Genomic DNA, 22,009 nt, shown 5'->3' with positions numbered 1-22,009 from the left:
TTCAAAAGAAGAGTGAAAGAAAAATGAAAGTAAACGTGACTATTTTTTACAGAGAGATCTTAAGCAACTCAATTTGAATCCTTTTTTTTTGTTTCGTTTTTTGTTGAAGATGAATATTGAAATAGAAAAATGCATATATACAAAATGCTATTGTGAAGAAAATGTATATATGCTTTGTAAAAGAATAAATGAGGAATACCCTCATTTAATGGATCAATTGACTGTTGTATTTATTAGTAATGACGAAAGAAAGGTATATAATTATTCACTTTATATTGCATAAAGCAAACAATTTCTTTTTCAGGTCCCAATATGGACACAAAAAGCATGTGTAGATGATAATCCGGTTGTTTGGGTACAAAAAAAAAATCAAATTTGAATAAGGAGTAATAGTATCTTACTTAAATCTTAAGGATTATCATGTCATTTTGTTATTTAGTAATGATAGTAACTTGGTTGTTTACGATTTTGATACTATTCTTCCTTTTCCTTGTATTGCGGAAGAATACGTACGTAAGGCATTTAAACCTCAACTTGTGCTTCGAAAGGAATATGAAAGGTAAAAAAGATATATTAAGCCTAAGAAGAAAGAAAACTAAGTGATGCCAGATATTTTCGTTTGATACCAGCCAAGAATTATTTGCAGGGCTTTGCATCAGACAGATCACACATGGTAAATGTAGGTATATGGTTTATATATAATGCTCATTAAGTTGATAAAGAAAGGACCTGATGGACAATATTTATCTAATCCACCAAACTATGATCCAATTATATCCAAAGACCAAGTTACAATGAACTTGGACGAATACATATCAATGAAAGATAATTCAAGTATTGATAAGTTTGGTAAAGTATTTAACAGTAAAGAATTTTATAGTTTAGCTGGAATTATGTGTGATAAATGATAAGCAAAACAAATTTATGCTGAAATCTAAATCATTCTGACTTTTTACAAATAAAAACACGATGTTTAAATTCTATTTTGGCAATTACACTCAAAAACATAGATTTAAAACCTTGATTGTTTTATTGTAATCCATGATTCAATGTAAAGCAAAGTATACGAATATAAATAATAATATAAAATTTCAAATTTCCCCTACCTTCCCTCCTTCTTTCTTGCATGTTGTGTCACATCACTATTATTTACCCAATCTTAGTTTGAAAATAAGTACACTATAAACAGGTTTAAGATGAATGGAAGAAAATAAAATAAATCGACTACTTCTTTTATCTTTCAAATAAAGGAATAAATAAGAGCTTTATTACAGAAAACAATAAAATTAATCAAACTACAGAAAGCTCTTTTCTTTTCAAGCTCATACAATAGGCAAGCACGCGTTCAAATTACAAGATGTACACTTGCCATTTTTGTATAAAATAGAAAGGGGCTAATGTTTTTAATTTTAATTTATCCAGTCTTGCTTTTCGCTCTCTCTTTTTTTATTTTATTTTTATTTAGAAATGCAGCAAGCACCTAGAAATCAAAAGATTTCAGAAGCAAAATTAAATAAGCTATTAGAGCAAAATACACTTTTAAAACAACAATTGGATGTTCCAAGAATTCCTGTATCAGAAGCTTCTGCAAGGTTTGCTTTTTTTTTTTCAATTACAAAACCTGGCATAATAATCAATTTTCTTTTTAGTTTAATAGAATTTTGTAATCAAAATGTGGATCCTTTGATTCCTTCTGTTTGGGGGCATGCTCTTAATGAAGAAGATGCATTTTCAACAGCTAAATCTAATCGACGTTGTATCATCATGTAGAATTATAGCATACAAAAAAGCATGTACAAATTTATAGAAAAAAAAAGGAGCATATATTTCATTTTATCCAACTCGTCACATTCTCATCAATAAATCTTTTTTTTTTATTCAAACATGCTTTCATTCATGCAAATAGCTCTTTGAGGTTGTACACACTCTTTAGTCTGATCCATATTTTTTTTTCTTTTTTTTTTTTCGAATAAATGGAAAAAAGTGCTGGATCTTCCAAGCTTTCCTTTTTGGGTGAAAATAGTGTTGTTCCTCAAAAGCTTCTTTACAAACTTGGCTGGAAAAAGGGGTTCAGTTTATTGACAATGGCTTACACAATCGTAAATTGGGGAATTATAAATTCAGACCACACTAGTCAACACAGATAATTGTTATAGAGTCTATTCTTTATTCTGATGCTTTCATGTATTCAAAATATACACAAGTATAATCTAAATTGGGCATCTCTATCGGAATATATCCCTTGCCAAGTGAAGCCTTTTTTTTTTTGTCTCTCTATACCTTCTGTTTGTTAGATAAATTCCTTGTCTTATGAGAAGATTTTTATGAGAGTATATTGTGTAGGTATCCCTTACAATAGTTACTTCTTTTAAAAGAGAAAGGCTTTTTGCTATAACAATAAGAAACAATGTGGCTGATGCGCGTCCTGTCGTAGGGATTTACTAGGAGCATTTATACATTTTGCTTTATTAAACTTTTTATACAAGCTATTTGAAAGCTAACCTAAACAATTGCTTCTTTTCCTCTTCTTCCATAGTAGCACCAACTTCTCCAGATTCACTCCTTCTAGAAATTCGGCGTTTATTTCATTCTCTGTTGGCTTTTTTTTATTTATTTTGCAAATGGTCTCTTTTCTTTATAGCAACAATATTCCTTAATTCTCTAGCAGATTCGTGTGTTTTATTCTTAATATACTCATTTAAACATGATTGTGTCATTTGTTGAAGTGCTTTATGGTTTCCTATTCAAAATTAATAGAAAAAGGAGAAGAGCCAAACTGTGTGAATCTACCATGATGACATGCGCCGATTAAAAAAAAAGACATAAACTATTATTCACATATTTTTTTTTTTCTTTTTTATCTTCTTTACATATTATGGATATTGGTGAACTTGAAAATCCTTATACTTACGATAAATCCGGATCTACAAGTACACAAACAGGCACATCTGGTCCACTCAGAATTGGTGATTATGATGACAAAGTCAGTAATACAAAGCAGCAAGAAAAAAACACTCAAAAGTGTAATAAAGATCATTCAATAGAACAACAGAAAGATGAAGCCAAAAAATAAACACTTTTTACTCTTAAATATCCTCATCTCCACAAAATGCTTTCTTTTTCTCGTTTTTGAATGAGCACGTTTGTAAACTGCATGTACGAAATTTATGCAGTCTCAGGTACAACGCTTATTTGGTATTTTCTATTACTTTTTCGGTAACCAACAACCTACTTTCCTTTAGACGCTCATTTGCGTGTGATTGAGGTAGTTTTATACCTTTCTTCTGTGTTTAATTATTCAGTTTCATTTAGTACACTAAACGTCATTTCAATTCACAATGTCTAATCAGGAACATAATTTGAGGCTTTTAACAATAAAAAGTATGTTTTCTTTGGACAAAAAACATATACACTGTATTTCTAAACAAGTAGAAAAAAAATGGCTAGAATTCAAACATGTGTTCCTTTTTCATTTTAATATTGTGATGTTGTAACGTTCGTTAGGCTTTCGGGTTTTGATACGTTTGATATAAGTTGTTGAGATAAAGTATTAGGTCAATTGAGATCCAATAAGAGTAAGTAATTTGAATTATAGGCTTGTTTGTATATAGTGACTACTAGATCTTGTTAAGTGGATCAAACTTGTTTTGTAAAGTAAAATGTAAAGAAATGTAATAAAAATATAAGATGGATACAATGAAGATAATTTACTTCAAGGGAATTCGACTTGTTTGTAATAAAATAAGAAAAATAGATTTGTCTTTTAAGAGACTATTTATTGAATAGAAGTGAATATAGTGAACTGAAGTAAATTGAAATAAAAGATATAGGGATATTTATATAAAAATAATAGAGAGAAAAGAAAAGAAAATAAGGTTGATATTTTTACTTGAGTCAATATTTTTACTTGAGTCGATGTTGTGTATTTCAGTTAAATTATTGAAGTCGATTTCAAAGTCAGTTGTACTGTAACTTGTTAGTACTTGGGACTTGGCTTGTGTTAAAGTGATGTAGATTTGTTTAAATTGAGGTTTGAAGTCTTGAATGACTTGAGTTTAGGTAACTTGATTGAACGTTTAACAGTTCTTTAGAGTAAATTGTCTTTGAGTAGTGACCACCAGATCTTTTTAGATCAATAAGGTTAAGAATAAGATTGTTTGATAAACGATAAAAATAAAAGGGATCTTTCTTGATTTGTGATAACTCGGGTATCAGATCAGAAAGAATAAGTAAAAATAAAAAGAAAAGAAAAGGTTATTGTGATCCAATAAGAAAAGATTGCTTTTTAAGCGTAAGAAGATTTGATTTATTGAATTGGATTGGATTGGATTGGATAATGTTATTTTGTTTAAAAATATTCATCTTATTTATATAAAAATTGGCGTGGCTTATTGTTTGTGTTGTTTGACATCTATGTCGAACGACATCAATGTCGCTGGACATCAAAATTATTCTTGTGATCAGCATTGTTCTCTTGATCTAAAATTTCATCATTTGTGCTGTTATTTTAAAGGTTGGCTTGTAGTAAGTGAGTTAAATTGGGTAAAGTTTGCTTGTAGAGCTTGATTTAAGGTTGTGATTGCCTTGTAAGTTGTTGTTTTGTATGGAATTTAAGCAGATGCTTGATAAGTAGTGACCACCAGATCTTATGTGTAAGATCAATACGATGTTTCTTGATAAAAGTTAAAGTAGAGTAAAAAGTTTAGGTAAACAGGGACTTTCTTGTTTAAGTTTGTTAATTATTGAGTAGAAATATATGATTTATTTAAACTGACTAACATTTTCTTTACAAAAAGATGGGATACATATATATGAATATTTTCTTTTTTTCTTTTTAGCTTTTCTTATTTTTTTTTGACTTTTTTCATTTTTCAACTTTTTTCAATTTTCGACTTTTTTCATATTTTGACTTCTTTCACTTTTGCTTCGTGTGACCTCTTTATTCACTTCTATTGTCACAGTGCTACAGTATGTTGGGATGCGACAACAACATAATGAAATGAACAGATCACGTGACATAACTAAAGCCCTAAAAAAAAATGAGGAATAAGAGAATCGAACTCTTGACCTTCAGATTTGGAATCTGACGCTCTACCAGTTGAGCTAATCCCCCATTTTGCAAGGGGTAAGCGATATTTTTTATAAGACATTTATTTTAATTAAAACCCCGACAATTCTGATGACGTCGTTATGTATTTGCCTGCTTTGATTACTTGTCTTGCTGGGTTGATATACAAAGGTTTTACCATTCGAGATTATGAAATTAATGATGGTCTCATAAATGCTACTGTTATATAATGGTTTAAATAATAAAGGAAAAGGTAAAAACAAAGATCAAGAAACAGTTTGGGTACTTTTTGAGACTGATCTTTGTTATGTCCTGGTAAAGGTAATAACAAAGATAAACCAAAAGAATACTTTTTGAGACTGAACTTTATTTAAGACAATCTTAATTGTTAAAAAGAAAACATTACAAAGTCTACTATTTATATTCTTCTATCAATTGGCGGGTAAATGAGTAGTTATGAGCGTAGATCCAATCATTGACACGTTTGATTGAATAGTGATCACTGAATCGATTATGAAAATTTTTAATTCGTTGTTTTTATAGATCTTATTGTTCTTTAACTGATCTGGGAGTTTTGTCCCGTCTTCATTGAGAGGAAAGATATATTTATATGAAATGCCTCCAGTCAGATCAAAGTTGACTAGGTACCTGATCCCTTATTATTCATTTACAGAAATGATGAATAGTAAAGATCATGACTTATTTAGTATTCATGTTTACTTTATAGAATGAATCTAATAGTGATAGTTTTATATAAAAAGAAGAAGAATATATTTTATTTAATAAAGATTTAAATTATTATCTTTTATCAATTTTAATATACTTCTTTTAGTTGTGATTATTCAATGTCCGTTAGATCAGACTCTGTTCTACAACATGTAGAACTATTTAAGGAGACGGTACGGATGAATATAAAATCCTCTAGTTCCGTGATTGGATATTATGGCTAATAATAATATCTCAGTCAGGATAAATGTTTACATGACTTAATGATGATCCGGTAAGTAATTGTCATTCCTTATTCAACATGCTCATATCATCAATAAACTATATTACAACCATGTCATATTATTTGACTATGTGAAGTTAATATGAATAAAGCTTAATATAAAAATCTAATCAAGGTCTTTTATTGATCTGTGCTGGGAATAATGTTATAAATGATTCCAAAGTTATGTCAACATATTATTTAGGATCATATGAGATTCCTTTTACTAAAATAAAGTGACTATAATCTTATGTATCCTTAACAACGATAAGACTGTGCCTTGATGACATGTCAAAACATGACGACCATTAACCATTGTAGCTGTTGTAGAACAGTAACTGATTGTAGTTGACATTAATAAATATAAGTCTTAATACAAGATCATAATTAAAATAAAATAAAATATAAGTTTATTTAAATAAGATCATACAACCAACTCCAATTAAACATGTTCTTTTAGAATATGCATTGTATTCATGAGAGTTCTTTGATAAGAAGAAGTATCAACTAAAATAACCAAATCCAATCCAATGTCAGGAATATTGCTAATCTTTCACATAATTGAAATAACGCGTAAAATAACGTTATTCAAATCAGTGAGGAATTCCCAGAATAAAAGATAATCTATGACAGACATACAAAAGAACAAATGAAAAGTTTTCATAATCATAATTATAGATAACACTTGCTAAAGTACCTGAATATTAGAAGAACGATAACAATAGAAGATATCAAGCCACTCACTCAATAAGATATAAATACCTGCCTTCAATTAGAATAATTTTTACTTTAACTTAATCTGAAATAAAGATTGTTGTAGAACAGAGTCTGATCTAACGGACATTGAATAATCACAACTAAAAGAAGTATATTAAAATTGATAAAAGATAATAATTTAAATCTTTATTAAATAAAATATATTCTTCTTCTTTTTATATAAAACTATCACTATTAGATTCATTCTATAAAGTAAACATGAATACTAAATAAGTCATGATCTTTACTATTCATCATTTCTGTAAATGAATAATAAGGGATCAGGTACCTAGTCAACTTTGATCTGACTGGAGGCATTTCATATAAATATATCTTTCCTCTCAATGAAGACGGGACAAAACTCCCAGATCAGTTAAAGAACAATAAGATCTATAAAAACAACGAATTAAAAATTTTCATAATCGATTCAGTGATCACTATTCAATCAAACGTGTCAATGATTGGATCTACGCTCATAACTACTCATTTACCCGCCAATTGATAGAAGAATATAAATAGTAGACTTTGTAATGTTTTCTTTTTAACAATTAAGATTGTCTTAAATAAAGTTCAGTCTCAAAAAGTATTCTTTTGGTTTATCTTTGTTATTTCTTTTACTTTACCAGAACATAACAAACATTGTTGATCGCGCAATTTTTTGCACGACATTGAGCTCAAAATCAGCAACTTTACTTTCTGAGATGACTGTACGGACTCTCCCTTTATAGATTGGCTTCATAAAACAATACCTTGATCCTTTCCTCTCCTTCATGACGTCTCTCTTTTTTTTTTATCCTTGGACTTTTAAGTGATTTTTTAGTTTCTCTTACTTTGTCTATTATTGAGCTAGTTCAGGCAATAAAAGTGTATAGACACCCTGTATCCACTCTGGACTTAAAGTTTACATCTAAAAGGTCATATGCGCCAACCGATTGGGAAAAACAATATAAAAACTAGACCTAAAATATACTGATACTAATGAACACTCAGAGCTCACGTACCTTTCACAGCGTATGCATTAATACATGCACTATGCGTTTTCTTTATACTGAGCCTTAAGCTAAATGCTACCTACAGTTGCGTGGGCTAATTTACAATTTAATATAAGTTCTTGCTCTTCAATCATTAGCCTTTCTTGATAAGATGCATATACCGAGAAAATATATCTTTCCTATTAGGTTTTAATAATGCTTGATTGCTATTCTATGGTTATCTTTGGAGTATAACTAAATCAATAAGGTTTAAAGAGAGATTTTGTACAATCACCGACCTTAATTATTTAACAATGATGTACTACTAAATTGCAGTGTTACTACCTCTCTAACGTAGTATCTCCATCTGTTGTTGAATAAATAAAATTCTATTTCTCTGACTTTTTAATTATGACCACACCAGCAGATATATCATAACATTTACCTCAAGCCAATATTCTGGATTAACAAAATTGATATATTTATTCGAACAGAACAAGATGATTTCTAGTGAATCTCGCCAAGTATGACTTGTAAGATGGAAATGTTTTTTAATGCTCAAGTATCCTACGCAAAAGCATGATACTCTTCTGAAATAAAAATGATAGATTCTCAATTAATTTGCATTCACTTCCGATAAGACTATTATTAGTTAATAGTTGAAGCTTTAGTATAATTTAGTACTTAAAAAGAGTAAACAATTGCATTGATCCTGATGTTTCTTACAATTTTACCTTCAGTAAGATACATAAAATTCAATTTGTTTCCTTTTTCTTTTTCAATTTAAACATAAAAGTTTTATTATTTTTTAAAAAGACTTGTGCCTATTTCGATAGATATTTTGTTGATTTAAAAAGTGCTCCGACACGTAAATACCTGATTAAATAAAGTTTGCTCGTTAAAATCATGCCATTAACAAAATATTAGCGTTGAATTGAATGATAAATGTAGCGTGATTTTTTTTTTTTTTAGAAAAAGGGACCAATGTGTTTCAGTTTGGAGACATAAACTTTATACAATATTTTAAAGTATTAACAGCCTGTTGATATATTTTGTAGTTTTTTTTTTTTTTTTAGAAAAACATAGTCTTCAATCATGGTCACTGCAACATAAAGATGATCTTAACTTATGTATTGCACTTCCATCTTTTTTTACGTAAGATGCGATACACAATAGGATCAAATAACAGGGTTTACAATCTTAAATTGTTACCATGAAATCGGAACTAGGAATATTAATTTATTATCCGAATCATATTGGAGGTAAAAACCGGCTGCATAAGGAATTAAACAATTTTCCTTTATTTAAAAAAATCGGCTGATAGCCTTTTTGTTGTAAAATAGACCATTGATACTTAAATAAAAAAATGTTTATGTATGCGCAGTAATATGATATGGTATGTACGAAAAAGAAAGAAAAAACACAAAGTATCTTTAACAATGCTTGGGTGGGCCATTAAAGCGTGTCTATTGAATTGAAATAAGTATTTTTTTTTGTAAACATGATTAATGAATCATCTATTTACACGATCTTCATGTAATCTTCCTTGTTTCTTTAATTCCAAGCGACGGTTAACAAGTACGCTGACATTGAACATGTAATATACTTTATAACACTTAATACAAGGTTTTCTTTCAATATATTTGATTACCAGTTGTTCCTGTAAGGAAAAGCATTGTAGATTTTTGTGCAGTACCAGCTAAACGATGAACAAGGGCCATGATGATCTTTAATGGAGAGAATATAAGAAGAAAAAAGAGAGAAAAAAAAAAGGTAGGTGACCTAAGTTCTGCCCTGATTTTGATCCTACAGATGACGTAAATTATTTTTGAGAAGCTTTCTATTTTTTTGTATCACCTTTTTTTTTTTTCTTGAACGAAATGAATCTCTTTTTTGGTAAAGCAAAGTCAAAAACAACTGCTAAAGATGCTATTTATAAATTACGAGAAACTTTGGATATGTTGGAAAAAAGACAGACGTTTTTAGAAACAAAAGCAGAAAACGAATTAAAGACAGCTAAACTGAATGCTACAAAAAATAAAAGGGGTAAAAAAAGAAAAAAAGTTAACAGGTAATAAGGGCTAAATTGATGTAGTTGCCTTGATGGCACTCAAAAGGAAAAAGGCATATGAAACAAATATCGAAAAAATAAACGGAGCACGCATGACAATTGAAACACAAATGATGGCTATTGAGAATGCTAATGTTAACTTGGAGACAATGAGTGCCATGCGTGCAGGTGCTGAAGCCATGAAGAATATACATGGGACAATGTAAGATAATAACAAATCATAAAATTGAGCAACTAACAATAAGGTATAGGGATATCGATAAAGTGGATGCAACCATGGACGATATTCGTGATCAAATGGATATCGCAAATGAAATCTCAGAGGCTATCTCAAGACCAGTTGGTGTTGGAGATGATTTGGATGAGGTACCTTGCTTTTATATCTGGGTTGCATATTGTTTATTCTTTATTCTTAGGATGAGTTACTTAATGAGTTGGAGGAATTGGAGCAAGAAGAGTTAGATGCCAAGATGCTAGAAACACCCTCACCAGCAGTTAGTGCACCCAATGTGCCAGTACATGCACCAGGTAAAGACAGATGTATTCACAATTATAGATTATTAAGATTTTTTTTGTTCTTCAGCCGCAGCTAGAGCGAATGCATTTGAAGATGATGAAGAGGCAGAGCTTAGAGCTCTTCAAGCGAGCATGGCAATGTAGCCCTTAGCATATCATGTCATAGGACGCATCACCCCTACATCTTATTTTGATAAAGATTTCTTTTTTCTTTTTTCATAGTTTCAGTTCACTATTGTGTTCTGTAGAACATAGACAGCGCTCCTTTTATTATTATTATTTTCTTTTATTCAGTGTTCATGTCTAGAAGGGCAGCAACATCTTTTCTTTTGATATGCTTCATTGCCCAGCTCACATCTTCATCTCTTCTGTTTCTTTTACTATTAAGTAATGATAAAAATGACTTGCTATATCCAGTCAAATCCAGTTCTTTACCTATATTTTTATTTTGCTTAGCTACACATTCACTTATATGTAAAATAATCTTACAAGAGTCATCAATAATGATGCCAATTATATAGTATGCAAGATACAGTGTACCTGGACTTAAGGTACCAGCAAAATCATTCAACTTTGCCTCTTGCAATGTATCGCCATTTTGTAAGCTAATCTTTTCTTGAATTGTTCTATACCTTATTGTAATTTGCTTTGGCTTCATTATGGGTTGTGCTTGTAGAATATTTGGATCTGATTCGATGAGTTCAAGATATCTTGGTATTTGGGTAGCCATTTTACGTACCCTATTAAAGAATTAGTACAAAAGCATCAACCAATAGATAGCTTACCATGTATCATGACTAGTAATCGTAGTTGAGCTGGTGACAATATTTATGAAATGCTTATATCTTTGTGTGTAATTTACAGGGTTAAATAATTTATCAATAATAGCGAATGGGTGGGCATTCTTATTCAGCAAAGTCCATCCTATGTATAAAAAAGAATAAACAATTAAGCACTTTTATATACACACACTTTACCTCTTTCAAATTCTATTTGCATTATTCTTCTAGTTGATTTGGTTACATAAGGTGCTACATTGCATACAGGATGACAAGGAGACACAATTGGCATGACAGCATTGTCAAACTCTGCCAATGAATTGTATTCGATCTTAGTTCCGTTGATACCGGGTATGTAATCAGTCAGCATCACAGGCATTTGCCAGGGCCACTGACTCCACATACTGAAAAATCTTGATAAAATCATAGTCACCGACAGCAATTCCTTATTTTTTATGGACATGTATGCTTTGACGAGTAATAAGGTCCACGAACTTCCGTTCAAATATCCAATTGGTTTACTGTATATTCCACGCTGTGTTGCCCAATGCTTGATGCATTGAAGACACACTTGAAATAACCTAACATGCTGACGATATATTTGATTTTTGCAGAATTGATTAACTCTAGGTCCATCCATACTCGCTAGACATGTTTCATCAATATCTTTTAGTAGTGAATCATCTAAAAAGTTGATGTTTTGTGCAACTCTTTCAACTTTTAGTCGAACAAAAGATATGTCAATCTAGGTAGCGGTGTAGGTGATAAATAGTGCGTTGAAATAATTCAATATAAAACTTACGGATATATTATCTATGGTACATTTAATTATAGGGACATTGGCTTTTTGAATGGACTAAATTGAGCACAATTAATAATAGCCAACCATTTGGTATGTTCATTGTTGTACCTCTACATTGCTCACCAAGGTTTGTTGTTTCAATAATTGAGGAAAAAACTTGAAAAAGTATTTTCGCAAAACTTGGATAGGACAAACCAAAACAAGATCAATATCTGCGTCTCTAATGTATCCGCCTAATGCATAAGATCCAAAGGGTGACAAAAAACATTCAATATCGCCTCTTTTCCAATCCAAGTCTTTGGTTACTGCTCTTTGGAAATTAACTAAGATATGCTGTAATAGATCAATCACATTTTTTCTGTTGCAAATATTTAGATTAAAATAAGCTTGTATGTATTGTTACTTACCTCTTTATCTTTTCTTCTTCAGTTTCAATAATATTATATCGCTCCAAATAGCTGAGCCAATCTTCATTACTTATGTTTGTTTGTACTTCTGTCATCTATTATATAAAGTATAGCTTTATATACACAAAGAGAGAAAGAGAAAAATAAAAAGAGAAGGGGTATGAGTCAAGGGAAAAACAAAGAAAAGATATTCACAGGTGAAAAGGAAACAGTGCCTGAGGGTTGATGTGCTTTGTTTTTATTTGAAAAAGTGTAGTCACGTTCTGATGGAGTTTGTAATTGGGCTCAGAAAGGGTAATCCATATCTTTCACTGGAGTATCCTAACAATTTAAAAATGTTGGACGATTAGCTATGAGGATAAATGGCAAAATATACCTTCTTTTATTTGAAAAAGGCCGATGACTACTAAAAGCAAAACCAAGCTAATTATTCAAAGATATACTGGTGACGTCTATCTTTCACTAAAGCACCATATAACCAACCAACATTTGACATTTTTACGTCATCTCACTTCCTGAAATGGAAATTCAATAGGGCAAGAATTATCAAGCAGGAACGGTTTATTTACACACACATTCTTATTTTTCTTTTTTCCATTTTTTCCCTTTTTTTATCAAGAAAAAAGAACATGTCCGAGCCACAAACAAACCAAGAAACTGTTGTTCATTCACCTGCTCAACAACCACAAGAACAAGAGCAAGAATCTCTTACAAATGCTAATATGCCTGTAGAATTAAAAGGACCCGTAAAGACACTCAAAGACGCTTTCCCTGACTTGGATATTGATATTATTGAAACGATACTCGCCAGTCAAGGAGGTAACCTGGATTCAGCTTTTGAGGTTTTGCTTGGCATGTCTGATCCTTCTTATAAGCCTGAACCTAGCAGTGACCAAATGAGACAGGACGAAGAGTATGCTAGAAGGCTCGCTAGAGAAAGTCAGCGTACTCAAAATACAGCACCCAAAAACACCAATGATCAAGCCCCTCTTTTTAACTTTCAAGAAGAATTGCCAATTATCAAAGAAAAGGTTATTGAAGCAGGAGCAGGTAAAATGTAATTAAAGCAAAAAAAAATTATTTAACATATCCATATATGACTTCTAGCTGCCAAAAATAAAATCATGAACTTGTACAATCAATTTATGGCAGGCCCCAATGATAGTCAAAAGTAAAGTATTTAATTCTTAACAAAAAAAAAGGGGGTGAAGAAACAAAGTAGAATAACATGTATAATAGTATGAGTGGTAGCAGTAATAATAATAACAGGAATAATGGTGATTTATTGGAAACGAGAATGGGTAATTTGAGTCTAACAGAAAGTCAGCCTTCACCTAATAATGCTTCGGCTGACTTGTATGAATGGGATGGCAAGTGTAATAATGAGAGAAATACGTTGTCATTAAACATACAAATAGGGCGAGTCACTCAAAATAAAGTAAAAACATCCACACCAAATGATCAATTGTTGTCAGATGAAGAGTTTGCTAGAAGAATAGCAAGAGAAGAAGCTGAATTGGCAGCTGCTTCAGTTAATAGATCATCCAACACAGGTAATACTTGTATATATGCCAATGAATCAATAATAATGTGAGAATAGACAATATGGGACCAATCCAAAGAAGCGAAGTAGAAGAGGCAACATTATCTGCAGTTGATACAAAACAAAACAAACCAGTAGCTAGTTATACTATAAATGATGATGATGATTTGGATGATCTTTTCGAGAAAAAAGGTAAGACTTGAAAATAAAATAAAAAAAAGAATAATAATCGAGCTGTATTTTTTTTTTAGCTGAAGAAGGACATGATACAAAGCACAAATAAGAGGATACATAAATAAATAGTACTCTTTTTATTCTTTCTTTACTCATAAGATTCTTTTTGTTCCTAAATACAAATGTATGATCTGACTTACAATAAAAATAAAAGCAAAGAGTAAATAGCTATGCTTTAAACTAAATCTGGTCATTTCTGTAAGTAATATTAAAAGCATGAGTTAAAATCAACATTGAAAACTTGTGTGAAAAACATTGATTAAATCACAAACGTTATTTAAATACTTTGAAATCACCAACCTGCTTTTGATAGGAAAGCAAGGACTTGTCGTTTTATGTAGATTTTCAAATGTATCAACTTCAGGTTTATTATATTACATCTTATTGTTGTACAAACAACTAATCTATTTAGAGACGGCGATAAAATTAAGTAGTAGTTGCAATTTACAATTGTTTAATAGGATACATACAATGATTAGTTTAATATTCATATGTAAGAACGAATTTAAGACTAGTGCGTATTAGTAAAACTCTTAATGTTTGCTTGCCAAATGTAAAAAACGCCACTTAGTTGTGTTCTAAAATTTATATTATCAAACAATAAATTGGTGCCACTTAATAAAGTTGTATGTGGCGCTTGTAACTTTTTTTTTTGGCGCAGTTGCTCCGTTTTTGTTTAACCAGAAAGTATAAAAAATAGCTAATGTGGTATTTCATAATTAGCCTCTCTTCTTGCTCATATTTCTTATTTTGAAATGATACAATTTATGCTTTAGCTTGCTTGGGCTTGGGATGCTTTAGAAAATAAGAAAATCTTATGTCCTAACTTCAAATTAAATTGATGTAACCTAAAAAATGAAGTGACAATTCTAAAAATAAATGATGCTTGCTCTTCAGTTGTATTGTCATTTAGGCTTACTAAAAGATCAATAGATCAGAACAAGCATAAGGTAAATGAGAAAGAAACACGTATTATACATTAAATTTACGTCAAAAGACATGAGAAACCATTGAGTAAACTCAAAGATGTGTGCGAATCCTTTTCATGTGGTTGTTAGTAGAAATGAGATCAATAAATCTTTCAAAAGTTAAATCATATCGGCTAAAGTTTAGCTTGCCCCCTTTTTTTAACTATAAATCAAGGCTTTGAATATGTTGTCTTGACTAGTTTTATATCATTTGATTACTTCAAAGAACAGTTAAAGACTTTCTTCACAATATAAGTGTATTATCTTACCATGTTCGTGCTGTACAATGCTGCATGTTGCCCCACCCAATGTCTATGAATGTATGACACGGTTGATAATTGATTTATCAAATATGTCTGTTGCAGATTTCAGACCTGGTTTCACCATAAGAGTGATAAATCTATAATTCTCGTCATTATTGTAGAATGTTACTTTCTATTCTCGTCGACATTTCTCTATTTTGTAATCAAACTCAAAAGAGTATACTGACTATTTATGTTCTTACCTGTGGGAGCTGATATTATCATCATTAAGCTTTTGTTTAATGAAACATTAGATAAAAGAACAAAGTTATTTTTGGATTTTTTTTTCACAAGCAATTCTTCTTCAGCAACATTACCAAACGTGCTATCAAAGACACCCACGTTTCGCATAGTCTCATTATTAAAGGAGAATGTAAGTTGTACTATATAATAATTTTTTTATAAATGACGATATGCAAAAAAAGGCATACTCTTCCTTCTAAAGGTAAAGCTTAATCCCACTATAGCACAAGATACTGGAAAGAATGCACTTTGAAATCCATGATCCTACTTTGGCGTAACAGTTTAATTTGAATGGGCGAAAAAACAGTAATTTCTTCATTTGGCAGTCTTCAATATTTCATGTAACACAAGAGTATGAAGTTTGCCCTGAACACCTGTTTTTATTTTTGGCTCTTTTTTTCCATTTTTTACCCTTTTTTTATATAACAAAAAAAATTAAGCAAATTACACTCCCTTCTTTTTAAATTATAATATGGATACAGAGCAAGAAAATATAAGGCAGCAGCCATCTGAGCTGGCAAACATAAAATCACCTACATTAGAAGCACTTTGCCAAGACTTGGATACTTTTATTAATGAACTAAATTTCGATGGTGATCCTAAATCCACTTCTCTTCAAATAAACAATTATAGCTTGGCAGTAAGTGTTTCGAAATACACAAGGGAATTATTTTTTAACCTTTTATTCAGGGAGTCTATGCAGAAGACGACCACCCAGGATATTCTCCAGTACTAGAAAACTACACAAGATTCAGTGCCACAGAATGCACCAATCCACCAAAAAAGGCATCCGTCATTGAAGAAAAGTCTCAAAATAGCACACCGCCCATTTCTCCGTCATTTTTACGTGTGAATGATAAAGAGATTGATAAAGACGATTACCTTTATACTACAAGAACAAGCTCCTTGAATCGCACGGTATCTTCTTCTTCCAAAACATCAGTTATCAATCGTATTCCACCTTCACCTAAATTTATTTTCTCAAACCCTACTTCGCCTTTGGCCTATGAAATAAAAACAACGTACGGATCAATCAGCGAAGATATGTTCCCCAATTATGCTTTATTGTCATTTATATCAGCTCAATTTATTACTTCTGTGAAGTCGCTCAACGAGCGTAGAAGAATATTTTGTACAGCAGAATATCCATTCAGTTTCAATGGCGAAGAAGCTTTGGTAAAATTAATATTCTCTCTCTCCTTATACAATTGTATTCAATTAAAAAATCTTAGGATCTTATTCGTTCATTCTTACCTGATGGTTTATCAACCTCAATTCATCTCAAAGTTGCTCGAGCTCTTATGAAGACCAGTCCTCCATTGATTGCACCCATTCCATATTCAGAAAAATCTATCAGAAAGAATAAACTGTACAACTCTGCTAGTGAGATATACACACTTGTTACCACGAATGAAAAAATACAAGGTGTTTATACTCCCCTCACTCGTTGCTATTCAATCTCATGTTTACCTGGTCAGCCTGAATGTTATTCTCCTCTTTGTCCAAACAAGATGTTACAGCAGCAAGATAGTGCTCAGCAAAAGCTCACAGCCCCATCGATCGCTTCTTCTGTTTCACATGATACTGTAAGTTTTTTTCTTGTTGCATATTTGTTTATATTAACATAAAATTACAGAGCACTTCTCGTGCTTGGTCAGCCAGTGTCTCAAAGGATATTTTAGCTACTTTACCAAAGGATGAAATTGCCAGACAAGAAGCAATTCATGAACTTATCTATACAGAAGAAGATTATGTGCGTGATTTGAGGTTGCTAGATGAGGTAATGCATACGTTTTATTTTGCTGAAGTAAGGCGCACTAATATATTCTATAGCTTTACGTCAAAGAATTATTAAACGCGCAATGTATTGAGGAATCAAGAAGACAAGGATTTTGTGAAAAAGTATTCAACAATTATCTGGAGCTTCTTGATATTCATAAGGCATTATGTGACGACCTCAAAGATCATCAGGCCTACTGTCAGTCTGTGAGTGCGATCGGAAGTATCAACCAAGTGGGCGACATCATTTTACGCCATGTTCACCGTTTTATGGACGCATATTTGAAATATGGTCCCTATGTTGTGTTGGCTGAATTTGAAGCTAAACGCGAAGCGGAGAAGAATATATTATTTCAAACCTTTGTTCGAGAGAAAGAGAAGAGAGCTGAAAGCAGAAGATTACCCTTCCGTCACTTTATCATCTTACCTGTCACTCGACTTCAACGTTACTCTCTTTTGCTTGGAGCTGTATTGAAAAAGACGCCAGGAGACAATCCTGATAAGACTAATATTGCTACATGTATAGATATTATCAAGGGCGTAGCAACCAAAGTGGATGAAGCAACAGTAGGAACCAAAAATACATTGCGAGTATACGAAATTGAGCAACGTATTCGATTTAAGCCAGGAGAGCCGCATGAATTAGACTTGTTGAAATCAGGAAGAAAACTCTTTATGGAAGGGGTCCTGAGTCGTAAATCGCATCTTGTAGTAGAAACTATAGAGTTGCATGTGTTCTTGTTTGACCATTTATTACTCATGACAAAAGTCAAAAAGGCACCCAACAAGTCAGACGATGTAGAATATGTAGTATCAAAACACCCTATACCCATGGAATTACTCCATATCCAAGAAGCCACTGAAGGATTCTCCATTGGTCTAAGAACCATGAGTAGTACAGCGAACTCCACCTTTGCTTCCTCCTCCTTGCTTTCACCTACAAATAATGGCTCCTTTGCCAATGCTCCTTCATTACCCTTCGGAAGCAATCAGTATCCTATTTTGATACAACATCTCGGTCGACATGGCGCTGATTATATGCTGTATGCTGAAAATGCTGCTGCACGTTTAGAGTGGAAAGAAAAAGTGGTAGAAGCTAAAGCAATGTTGGAGATGGCAAACTTGGATAAAAGAGTGTTTGAGATTAGGTCATTAAGTGATACTACGTTTGGAGGTACAAATGCACCTAATTCTCATAATCATGGAAAGGTGACATGTACAGTGCCTTTCAGTAAGTATCGGTGCTTTTTTTATGTATCCTTTTTCTTTTTGCTTATACTTTTATTTTCTGTAGCTAGTTCGACAAATATACGCATGATTGCGGTTGGCACACAACAAGGTATCTGGATGGGCATTGAAGGCGATACAAACACGATAAATCTTGTTTTATCTATTTCTGATGTTACTCAGATTGCTGTATTAGAAGAACACCATATCCTCCTGGTCCTTTCAGGTATGAAAGCTCAAGCCTGTTAAAATTTATATAAAAATATGCTTATCATCATGCTTAGACAAAACACTCTATGCATATGCTCTGGATCCTCTGGTTCCTAAAGACTCTAGAAAAACAACTGGAGATAAGCCTTATCAAAAGATCGCCCAACATATATCCTATTTCAATGCAGGTGTCTGCAATGGTCGTACAATCGTGGTTGCGATGAAAAAACGTGGCGTAGATAGCAACTTTAAGGTACTGGAGCCTGTATGTGGTGACCTTCGGGACCCTGGTAACAGCAAAAAGTATTTTACAAAACATGGTCTCTTCCAAAAGATGCCATCCTGGTTCAAGAACTACACAGAGTTTTATATTGGCACAGAGTCTTATTCGGTCCATTTCCTGAAGGCTCGGTTGGTCGTAGTATGCTTAAGGGGTTTTGAAATCATCAACTTGGAAGCATTAAGCATGAATCGAAACTTACCTGATCCATCTCATCCTGATTTTGCTTTCGTGCAGCAACGAGGTCAAGAGTTGCGGCCACTGGGCATGTTCCGATGTCGAGAAAACTACTTACTATGTTACGACGCGTTTGCATTTATGGTAAACACACATGGCTCTTATGTTCGTGATGCTCCCTTGATTGAGTGGGAAGGTGTGCCTCAATCAGTTGCATTTTATTATCCTTATGTTATCGGATTTGATCCTCGTTTTATTGAAATACGCCATGTTGAAACTGTAAGCTTTTTTTTTAATTCAGCATGCTTTTATATGTTTTTAACCAAAATCTATTAGGGTGAATTGATTCAAATATTGGCTGGAATACATATGAGATGCCTTCAGTTTATGAGTCAAACAATAGCTCCCGTTATTCACGGTTGTATGGCACATCCTTTCAAACCCGATTTCCAATACGTATTTCAACTTGTTGGCACATTTGAACCACCATTATAATTTTTTTCGCATTACTCATTCATATCATTTATAACTACTGCCTTACCCTACATATATTTATTATATACTTTTAACTAATATTACTTCCTGTTGGCTGGGTCCCTATTTTTTATAGTTTTATTTTGAATACATTGATTTTCTCTTCCCGCAAAAGTATTATAATATCATGCAAAAACAATATTGTATGAATGTTTAAATTACTTTTTTAAATAATATAGAACTTCTTCAAAAAAGAAAATAATAATAACAGCATGTTTTAATGTAGAAGTAAAGACAGCAATAAAAAGTTGACGTCTAAAAAGATTATATTAAATTATCATTGTCTGTGAAGCGTAACTACCAAAGTATTGAAGAACAGCAGGCATCTTGCGTACCGTTTTTATAATGTGTGGGCCAATGATTCTGACAGGAGCTTCAAGATAAAATTCACAAGCAATAAAACCATTCATGACATAATAATAAGTAAGGTATCCGAAGCCAATCGTCCATGTATACTTGAGAGTTCTAGCAAGATAAGAAGACCTAAATCCCGGAGACAATCTGTCTGTAAGCATTTTTTCCAAGGCAAGCTCACCAATCACAGCTGCTGCATTGAGTAGAAAGAATATCATTTGCTCTCCTATAACTGATTGTCTGTAGGTGGACCAGCCGAGAACACCAGCTACTGAATATTCATGCATCAGTCCCGAGACTGCAAAAACAGAGGTTATGGCAAAAAACAAGGCGACGAATGTAGGATTATTCATTATCTTTGACAGAATGCGAGTGGCAATGATACGAGTTGGTCTAAAAGGGATCGCAACCCATGTTAGCTTATATAATTGCTGCCAGCGGTTAGACCAAAGATCATTGATTGATTCTGCCATGACAGGATGTACTGCCAGGGGCCTCCATTGCTCTACTCTTGAATGAACACTTGCATTCCTTTTTGAGCTTTTATATTTACCTGATGAATATGAGCCACCTTCTAAAAAGACACAGTACAAAAGCTGTAGTATATATCCAATACAATTGAATACACTTGATGTATAAGTAATTGCCATCAAATAATAAACAAGAAAAAGTCCAGGTCTTTCAACTGGCATAGAGCTTGTTTCTTTACTAGTAAAAGAAGTTATCCAAGATGCACCAAGATCAACCGCGATCAAAGAACCGAGCAGTCTTAAAATAATATGATACCATTTCTTGCAATTATGTTAAATAAAAGTATGTTTATATAGCTTTTTCTATATGCTCACCTTATCTTTTTTATATACCCTTGGCTTTTCATCTGTACTGGCTTTATTTTTTCGTTTCTTTGATTCAGGAAAGTCTCTCATGGAGCTCCAAAACTCAATCCAAATATTATTCGCCGTTGAATAAACCTGTTTATTTTCGACCAAGGGGTCAACCCAAAATAAACCTATAAATCTTAACCACATGTTAAAATTGAATGTGCTAATACAAAGGTCAATTGCTGTATCAAGAAATAATAGCATGGTTTAGTCAAAGAAAATGCATAAATTAGTAAAGTCTGCATTTACTTTTAAGTCCACTAGAAAAACCAAAGGGAATAAGTACTTCAGCTATGAGTAGAGGAATTGAGAGGGCTTGTTTCAAGGTACTAGACATTTCATGTTCGTGTCTAGTGACAAGAAACAAAAGAGCTATGATCGGCATAAAAATTAAAAGAAAATAGTTTAAAGCCGACAAAGGAATTCTTTCTTCACCACCATTAAGCATTTTGAAAAATTGTCAAAACAAAGCGATAAAAGCAAGAAAAATGACTTGCTAAATATTTATATCTAATTTCAATATTTAATGTGCGGTTTATCCTCGGAAAACTGTTTATGTGGGTTAGCTATCTTTCATGCATATAGCGCAATTGCATTCATTCTAAGTTATTTTTTCAAAAAAAAAAAAAGGGCCATTATTGTTACTAGCTTGAAAGCCTGATCATTTCATGTTGATATTTATGAATATATCGAATGACTCCGATTTCCAAGTCTACACAAATGGCATGTTATATCACATAACGAATTAAAAATCTAACTTTCCGTCCATTTCTTTCTATTTTTTTTCTTTAAAGACGTTATATTTGTAACAACTGAGAGTGGAGTATACGGTTCAATCGCGGTTGACCCATCTATATTAACTATTTCTGAGTCAAATAAATAGTAATTAAAGCTTCTTTTTTTTTTTTAATGAAAACAA

At 32.2% G+C, this 22,009-nt stretch overlaps 9 protein-coding genes and 1 non-coding gene across 10 annotated transcripts; 6 read left to right on the top strand and 4 right to left on the bottom strand.

Annotated features, from left to right (window-relative positions):
* Window positions 1–208: 208 nt before the first annotated feature.
* Window positions 209–702, top strand: RO3G_02607 (uncharacterized protein; the record flags this gene model as incomplete). Its single annotated transcript, XM_067657198.1, has 4 exons — window positions 209–253; window positions 305–355; window positions 414–559; window positions 684–702. 4 exons carry the CDS (start codon window positions 209–211, stop codon window positions 700–702), a joined length of 261 nt encoding a protein of 86 aa, XP_067513299.1.
* Window positions 703–1,467: 765 nt separating this feature from the next.
* On the top strand, window positions 1,468–1,770 carry RO3G_02606 (uncharacterized protein; the record flags this gene model as incomplete). Its single annotated transcript, XM_067657197.1, has 2 exons — window positions 1,468–1,592; window positions 1,650–1,770. The coding sequence occupies 2 exons, from the start codon at window positions 1,468–1,470 to the stop codon at window positions 1,768–1,770; spliced, it is 246 nt and encodes an 81-aa protein (XP_067513298.1).
* Window positions 1,771–2,875: 1,105 nt separating this feature from the next.
* RO3G_02605 (uncharacterized protein) lies at window positions 2,876–3,320 on the top strand (the record flags this gene model as incomplete). Its single annotated transcript, XM_067657196.1, has 2 exons — window positions 2,876–3,023; window positions 3,313–3,320. The coding sequence occupies 2 exons, from the start codon at window positions 2,876–2,878 to the stop codon at window positions 3,318–3,320; spliced, it is 156 nt and encodes a 51-aa protein (XP_067513297.1).
* Window positions 3,321–5,040: 1,720 nt separating this feature from the next.
* Window positions 5,041–5,113, bottom strand: RO3G_19026. Its single transcript has one exon. It is a non-coding gene; the product is annotated as a tRNA-Trp (tRNA).
* Window positions 5,114–9,886: 4,773 nt separating this feature from the next.
* On the top strand, window positions 9,887–10,514 carry RO3G_02604 (uncharacterized protein; the record flags this gene model as incomplete). The annotated part of the gene is made up of 4 exons (XM_067657195.1): window positions 9,887–10,056; window positions 10,106–10,220; window positions 10,271–10,382; window positions 10,438–10,514. The coding sequence occupies 4 exons, from the start codon at window positions 9,887–9,889 to the stop codon at window positions 10,512–10,514; spliced, it is 474 nt and encodes a 157-aa protein (XP_067513296.1).
* Window positions 10,515–10,656: 142 nt separating this feature from the next.
* Window positions 10,657–12,453, bottom strand: RO3G_02603 (uncharacterized protein; the record flags this gene model as incomplete). The annotated part of the gene is made up of 7 exons (XM_067657194.1): window positions 10,657–10,805; window positions 10,860–11,110; window positions 11,156–11,294; window positions 11,348–11,894; window positions 11,952–12,005; window positions 12,060–12,309; window positions 12,359–12,453. 7 exons carry the CDS (start codon window positions 12,451–12,453, stop codon window positions 10,657–10,659), a joined length of 1,485 nt encoding a protein of 494 aa, XP_067513295.1.
* Window positions 12,454–12,987: 534 nt separating this feature from the next.
* On the top strand, window positions 12,988–14,184 carry RO3G_02602 (uncharacterized protein; the record flags this gene model as incomplete). The annotated part of the gene is made up of 6 exons (XM_067657193.1): window positions 12,988–13,408; window positions 13,466–13,529; window positions 13,598–13,734; window positions 13,777–13,911; window positions 13,959–14,093; window positions 14,153–14,184. The coding sequence occupies 6 exons, from the start codon at window positions 12,988–12,990 to the stop codon at window positions 14,182–14,184; spliced, it is 924 nt and encodes a 307-aa protein (XP_067513294.1).
* A 1,231-nt stretch (window positions 14,185–15,415) lies between these two features.
* On the bottom strand, window positions 15,416–15,764 carry RO3G_02601 (uncharacterized protein; the record flags this gene model as incomplete). The annotated part of the gene is made up of 3 exons (XM_067657192.1): window positions 15,416–15,503; window positions 15,609–15,637; window positions 15,723–15,764. 3 exons carry the CDS (start codon window positions 15,762–15,764, stop codon window positions 15,416–15,418), a joined length of 159 nt encoding a protein of 52 aa, XP_067513293.1.
* Window positions 15,765–16,120: 356 nt separating this feature from the next.
* Window positions 16,121–19,816, top strand: RO3G_02600 (uncharacterized protein; the record flags this gene model as incomplete). The annotated part of the gene is made up of 8 exons (XM_067657191.1): window positions 16,121–16,288; window positions 16,339–16,824; window positions 16,881–17,234; window positions 17,285–17,428; window positions 17,482–18,658; window positions 18,722–18,880; window positions 18,939–19,600; window positions 19,658–19,816. 8 exons carry the CDS (start codon window positions 16,121–16,123, stop codon window positions 19,814–19,816), a joined length of 3,309 nt encoding a protein of 1,102 aa, XP_067513292.1.
* Window positions 19,817–20,124: 308 nt separating this feature from the next.
* On the bottom strand, window positions 20,125–21,427 carry RO3G_02599 (uncharacterized protein; the record flags this gene model as incomplete). The annotated part of the gene is made up of 4 exons (XM_067657190.1): window positions 20,125–20,402; window positions 20,763–21,000; window positions 21,073–21,218; window positions 21,340–21,427. 4 exons carry the CDS (start codon window positions 21,425–21,427, stop codon window positions 20,125–20,127), a joined length of 750 nt encoding a protein of 249 aa, XP_067513291.1.
* Between the last annotated feature and the right edge of the window lie 582 nt (window positions 21,428–22,009).

The sequence above is a fragment of the Rhizopus delemar genome, genomic scaffold, assembly GCF_000149305.1.
Source record: "Rhizopus delemar RA 99-880 supercont3.2 genomic scaffold, whole genome shotgun sequence".
Taxonomy (NCBI): Eukaryota; Fungi; Mucoromycota; class Mucoromycetes; order Mucorales; family Rhizopodaceae; genus Rhizopus; species Rhizopus delemar.
Note: the sequence above shows the minus strand (reverse complement) of the source record. Positions and strands in the feature narration are given on the sequence as shown.